The 6480-nt window shown below is 42.5% G+C and overlaps 1 protein-coding gene across 1 annotated transcript in view; it reads left to right on the top strand.

Annotated features, from left to right (window-relative positions):
- The window catches only part of EBPL (EBP like), a 30419-nt gene that overhangs the window by 18004 nt on the left and 5935 nt on the right, over positions 1-6480 (top strand). The window contains exon 2 of the mRNA XM_017535890.1: positions 4166-4235. Within this exon, the coding sequence (XP_017391379.1) occupies positions 4166-4235 (70 nt within the window). The remainder of the gene's footprint in view (positions 1-4165; positions 4236-6480) is intronic.

Raw genomic sequence — 6480 nt, forward strand, 5'->3', positions numbered from 1 at the left:
TTTTTTTTTTTGAAACACAGTTTCACTCTGTCTCCCAGGCTGGAATGCAGTGACTGCAACCTCCACACCCTGGGTTCAAGCGATTATCCTGCCTCAGCCTCTTGAGTAGCTGGGACTACAAGCACATACCACCACATCCAGCTAATTTCTTTATATTATTAGTAGAGGCAGCATTTCACCATGCTGGCCAGGCTGGTCTTGAACTTCTGATCTCAAGTGATCCACCCGCCTCAGCCTCCCAAAGTGCTGAGATTACAGGCGTGAACCACTGCGCCTGGGCTTATTTTAGTCATTCTGGTAGTTTATGCAGTGATACCTCACTGTGGTTTAAAGGTGTGTTACCTTGGTGGCTAATGAGGTTGAACATCTTTTCATGTGTTTACTTGCCAACTTTACATACTTTCTGGTGAGATGTCTGTTCATTTCTTTTGCCCATTTTCTAATCTGATTATTTGTTTTTTTAACTCTTGTTTTCTATTCTCCCTTTTATTATGTTTTTTAGAAAACACTTATTAGCATGTACTATGTTTCAGCCATTTGAAATACAGAGATAAAAGGCAGAATTGGCCCTCAGGGAACTGGCTGTTTTGGGAAGAGACAAGGGAGCATGTTTCTGTGTAGGTGGGCACCGACCGACCTCCTAGCAGGAGAGTCAGTAAAATCTTGCTTCCTGGTGGAGGTGACATCTGATCAGTGTCTGAAGCATGAATATTCGTTACACTTGATATGTATTATACTGTCTTTACATTAGGACATTAATACAGTAAGAAATAGATAGGGCATTCTAAAAGCCGCCTCAGGGCATCCTTCTTTATAAGTAATTTGTTGTGTGAACTTAATTCAAGATTAGCAAACACTGAACACAAATGTCATGTTTCTTGGGGATTCTTAGAGATGACAGTATTCTGGACCCCAATGATGTGTGATCCAATGGGAGCTGGGGTTCCATAGCGAGCAGATAGCTGCTGGTTACAGAAACAAACTTAGTCACATGGGAGTTTCAGGAGAGTGACACATTAATCCTCACTAGAAGATCGCAGAAGGGGGTTGGGGCTAGGATTTGAAAAATGAGAAGAGCTTTAACAGGTAGATATAAAAGGAAACGGATTTGTTACACACTCATAGGTCCCTGCATTTTACTGATTTCCAGTTCCCATCTTGCTGTTACCCAGAGTTGCTTCTGAGGAAAGGTCAGCGATCTAGGGTCAGACTCCACATCTTGCTAATGGGTCCGGTGGAATAGGTCGTGTGGAGGTTGCATTTAGTTTTAGGGTGAGATTCACAATCTGTAGGAAGGAAGTCCATCTTGCAGATAGATGGCCTGAGGCCTAGAGAGGGTCAAATTCAGCCCAGCCCCATTGCCCTACTGGCCAGGCCAGTGGATTTGTTTTGTCTAGAAAATTCTCAGTCCAATTCACTGGTGTGAATTTCACCCAGTGGCTCTGCTAAAAATAAAAAATTGCTTGATAAAAACAAAATACTGCAAAGTAAGTGGACTGGGGAGTACTTATTTGTTTAAAAACACAGCTATTTATCTCATGAGTTTTTTTTTGTTTGTTTTTTTTTTTTTTTTTGAGACGGAGTTTCACTGTTGTTACCCAGGCTGGAGTGCAATGGCGCGATCTCGGCTCACCGCAACCTCCGCCTCCTGGGTTCAGGCAATTCTCCTGCCCCAGCCTCCTGAGTCGCTGGGATTACAGGCACGCGCCACCATGCCCAGCTAATTTTTTGTAGTTTTAGTAGAGACGGGGTTTCACCGTGTTGACCAGGATGGTCTCGATCTCTTGACCTCGTGATCCACCCGCCTCGGCCTCCCACAGTGCTGGGATTACAGGCTTGAGCCACCGCGCCCGGCCTATCTCATGAGTTTTTAAATGTCCTTTAAAGGACATAATTTTGGGGGCCTGGCACAGTGACCCACACTTGTAATTCCAGTACTTTGGGAGGCCAAGGTGGGCGGATCACTTGAGGCCAGGAGTTTGAGACCAACATGGTTATCATGGCGAAACTCCATCTCTACTAAAAATAACAAAAATCAGCTGAGTGTGGTGGCACAGGCCTGTAGTCCCAGCTACTGGAGAGGCTGAGGCACGGGAATCACTTGAACCCAGGAGGTTGAGGTTGCAGTGAGCCGAGTCCAAGATCGCGCAGTTGCACTCCAGCCTGGGCGACACAGCAAGACTCTGTCTCAAAAAATAATAATAATAATATGACTTTTACATATACTCAGATAAACCACATTTACCAATTAAGTAACTTGCAAAGAGTGTCACAACAGGATAAACCAACCTCAAAGCCTCTGTTCAGCAGAGATTAAAATCAGTAGAAAACTGGAAGACTTCATGAGCTGGGGAGAAAGTCAGGTCTCTTCTCAATCAGAAAAAAAAAATTATAAACTATAGGATAAACATGAAGTCATGGCCCAAATATGAGGCAAAGTAAACTGTAGCATGATTGTGAGAAATTAATGAAGAAAGGATATTTCAAGCTGGGCAAGGTGGCTCACGCCTGTAATCCCAGCACTTTGGGAGACTGAGGCAGGCAGATTATCTGAGGTCAGAAGTTTGAGACCAGCCTGGCCTATGTGGGAAACCCCATCTCTACTAAAAACACAAAAATTAGCCAGGCATGGCTGCGGGTGCCTGTAATCCCAGCTACTTAAGAGGCTGAGGCAGCAGAATCACTTGAACCCAGGAGACAGAGGTTGTAATGAGCCAAGATCGTGCCACTGCACTTCAGCCTGGGCCTCAGAGACTCTGTCTCAAAAAAAATGTGTTATATATATATATATATATATATATATATATATATATATATACACACATACACACACACACACACACACACACACACACATATGTATATATATATACACACACACATATATATATATGTATATATTTCATTTGCAGCATTATCCTTAAATGATACAGGATCCCTAAGGAAAGAAATTGTGGTCCATTACAGGGAATGCTCTTTCCATAATACAACATTGTAAATGCTGTTAACTGGCTTTTCAGCTTTTAAAATCCAGTTACAGATATAACAGGGAAAACAAATATGTTTACAGAACAAGAAAGTACATGTAATCAGTCTCAACAATGCACAACCAAACTGGACAGAAACCGAGAGTTGGAAACAGGGTATGGGTAGCCTGGTAGAGGCTGTCATGTTCTTATGTGGTTAAGAAGCCCAGAGACTGCACAACATTGATGAGTGAGTGAGCTGAGGTTTTCAGTCTTTTACTTAAGTTACAAATTTGGGTAAGTAATAGAATAATATGACAGAAACTTAAAGGACTGGAAACCGGAGGGGAAGTAGTACCAATGGAACAATAGCTTTTCGGGCTAGCAGTCGAAGGAAATAGGCTAGCAGTCGAAGTATATTACGAGATCACCACAGGAACTCTAGAGAGATGTGATTGAAAGTGGTAACCTCTGGGGAGGCAGGACCCAGGTTTAATGTCATATAAATGATTGTTTTGTTTAAAAGGAATGAGAAAAAAAGTGTCATTGATCAGCAGCAAAATTTGTTCAAAGGAGCAACATAACAATCAGATATCCTGGTGGCTTCTTGCTGTTTAGTTTTAGAAATCTTAGGCAAAGAAGCAGTTCAGCGATGAGAAAATACGAAATGTAATTACAGATATTTTATTACCTGAATGTTAAATGTAGCCTGTAACTGTTCTAAATCTTCCTAAACTTGCCCTTTTACAGGAGAGGAGGGGAGGATTGCTCAGTGCTGGTATAAACTTTTGATTGCCTTTCTCTTTAAGATCTTGGATTTTTTTTGAGATTAAAAAAAAGTGAACTTTTGTAAGGTTCTTCTCAAAGACTTAAGATCCATGGAATAATCTAGAGCTTACTCTAATACAATAGTTAAACTCTTTTCATATGCAAAAATTTCACTTTTTCCACAGAAGAACAATGCTATCACTGAAAAGCAACATTTATTGTATATTAGGGTGAGACATACCCATTTCCAAGGTCCGGGTAACCAGGCCCTGGGATCGCATCCCACAAGGTTGTGTGGATGTTGCAGGTTCTGGCCAGGATATGAACCCTGGAGGGGGTGGGGGGATGCAGCCAGGCAATGCCGTGTGTCTGCGGCACCATCCTGTGGTTGTGATGCTGTATTAGAGCGTGTTTTTGTTTCTTCTCTCTAGGAAGGCCCTTTTGTCTGCTTGTCTTTAGTAGGAAACGTTGCAAATTCCGATGGCTTGATAGCTTCTTTATGTAAGTAATTAAAAACATTTGCATTTGAAATGTTGGAGGAGGTTTATTGCAAGTGTGACTGTCAAATGCCTCTATCACATATTGTATGATGGCATTTATATGAAATGTTCAGAATCGTGAATCTGTAGAGACATTGTAGCTTACTGGTTGCCTGGGAATGAGCGTAGGTGTTGGGGTTTTGGGGGAAAAGGAGGAGTGACTGTTAATGGGCATGGATTTCTTTTTGGGGGTAATGAAATGTTCTAAAATTAGATTATGATGATTCAAACCTGTGACTATACTAAAACCAATTATTTAAATATGTAGATTGTGTGGCATGTGAATTACATCTCAGTAAGCTGTATGTTAAAAAAATACTTGAGTCTGGGCAACATAGCAAGACCCTATCTCTAAAAATTTTTTTTAAATGAGCCCACTGTGGTGGTGCATACCTGTAGTCCCAGCTACTCAGGAGGCTGAGGTGGGGGAAACTTTTGAGCCCAGGAGTTTAAGGCTGCATTGAGCCACAGCTGCACCACTGCACTCCAGCCCAGGCAACAGAGCAAGGCTCCATCTCTAAGAAACAATTCATATCATTCTCCATCCAGTTTTGTTAAAAAAAAAAATACATAAAATAAAAAATGTTTGTAGTGAGTGCAAATGGAAGAGTTTGTGGCATTTAAACTGGGTGCTTTTTCCATACTTTTAATATCGTTTCTTTTTGTTGTACATATATATTTGTGGTCTTGTAGATCATTTCCAGAAGTCTTCATGCTCATTGTCAATCAACCAATATTCAATCAATTAGCATCGATGTCCTCCCATGTACCGTGTCAATATCAACAAGTACCTTTGCCACTTTATAAAACTGCCTTGCTCAGGATAACTGCTTTTGGGTTTTGCTTCTGAAACTTTGCGTCATTTATCTCATTTCTTTTGTGACTCTGAAATCCTCTCCAGTTAGGATCTGTGTGGGACTCCACACAGTTTACCACTAGCATTAGGAAACGTCTAGAGAATTGAGTAGGCTCATCGGTACTTCCCAAAGGAAAGTGTGTCATCTTTGATACCTCAAGTCCTAGCAAAGGAGCCTGAGCCCCATTGACCAGAGTTGAGCTACTTCAGATCCAGGGGCTCAGCTGAATGCAGCAATGCACTTTTGAGCGGCTGCATTAAACTCTGCTTGGGGATTGCTAGTGAAGCCCAGAGGCTGAAGACCCCAGCCTGAGTCATGGCTCCTCCCTGCTGAGTGTCCTCTTCTCCCCTTTGCCAGACACTCTGCTGACACCTCCTTCCCTGGTTTCCCTGCCTGGCATGAGAGAAAGCAAACAGCCCAGATTTGGCTCAATCCCGTGAAATGCAAATGTCTAACAGTCTTTCTCCATCCTCTTCACATTTACATTACGTACCTTAAAGAAGTGAGAACTAGCTGGATGCAGTGGCGTGAGCCTGGAGTCCCAACTCCTTGGAGGCTGAGGCAGGAGGATTGTTTGAACTCAGGAGTTTGAGTTCAGCCAGGGCAATACAGTGAGACCCAATCTCTAAAATCAAAACACAGTAAAAACTCATTTAATGAAGGTGTCCTTTATTTTCATGAAAGTAAAAATCCAGTAGATAATGTAAAGCAAGTAGTACGTCCCAGACTCCAAAGTGCACAGAATCACCTGGGAATCTTACTCAAATGCAGATTCTGATTCTGCGGGTCTAGGACAGGACCTCCTGAGGATGACCTGTGTTCTGTCCTTGGCTTCACCAGGATGCGGGGCCGGCCATAAACTTCATGAAGACTCAGCGTCTCCTAATCTCTACGCCCTAGTCAAGAACACAGCAGTGGCTCTGGTAGAGGAAATCCTAGCCTGACCCTTAGTTTGCATCGCTTCCCTGTAAACCTCACCGAAGCCCAGTTGTCAGTCGCAGAATCATGGAAATGATCACATCATCAGGCTTTTAATGTTCCTGTTTGCCGTTTTATTGTTTCAGTGTTTAATAAGCAAACAAATGATAAAAGTTTAGCAGCAGAGGAGATGCCAGAGGCTTGATGGGACAGGTGGATTCCAGGGCCCCTTAACTAACCATCCCCTACCTTCCTCTCGGGCATTAACCTTCCCACACCATCAGCAGTGCTAAACTGTCTGGAGATTCAGACACACTACGTTCTCTCAGCTACAGACTTCTGCACATGCTTCTTCCTGAAACAACCTTATTTTCCACCCAGATTTGAAGTTCCTTTTGTGGTATAAGGCCTGAAATTAGGATTCAGTATTAT

The sequence above is a fragment of the Cebus imitator genome, unplaced genomic scaffold (genome assembly GCF_001604975.1).
Source record: "Cebus imitator isolate Cc_AM_T3 unplaced genomic scaffold, Cebus_imitator-1.0 Scaffold94, whole genome shotgun sequence".
NCBI classification, from domain to species: Eukaryota; Metazoa; Chordata; class Mammalia; order Primates; family Cebidae; genus Cebus; species Cebus imitator.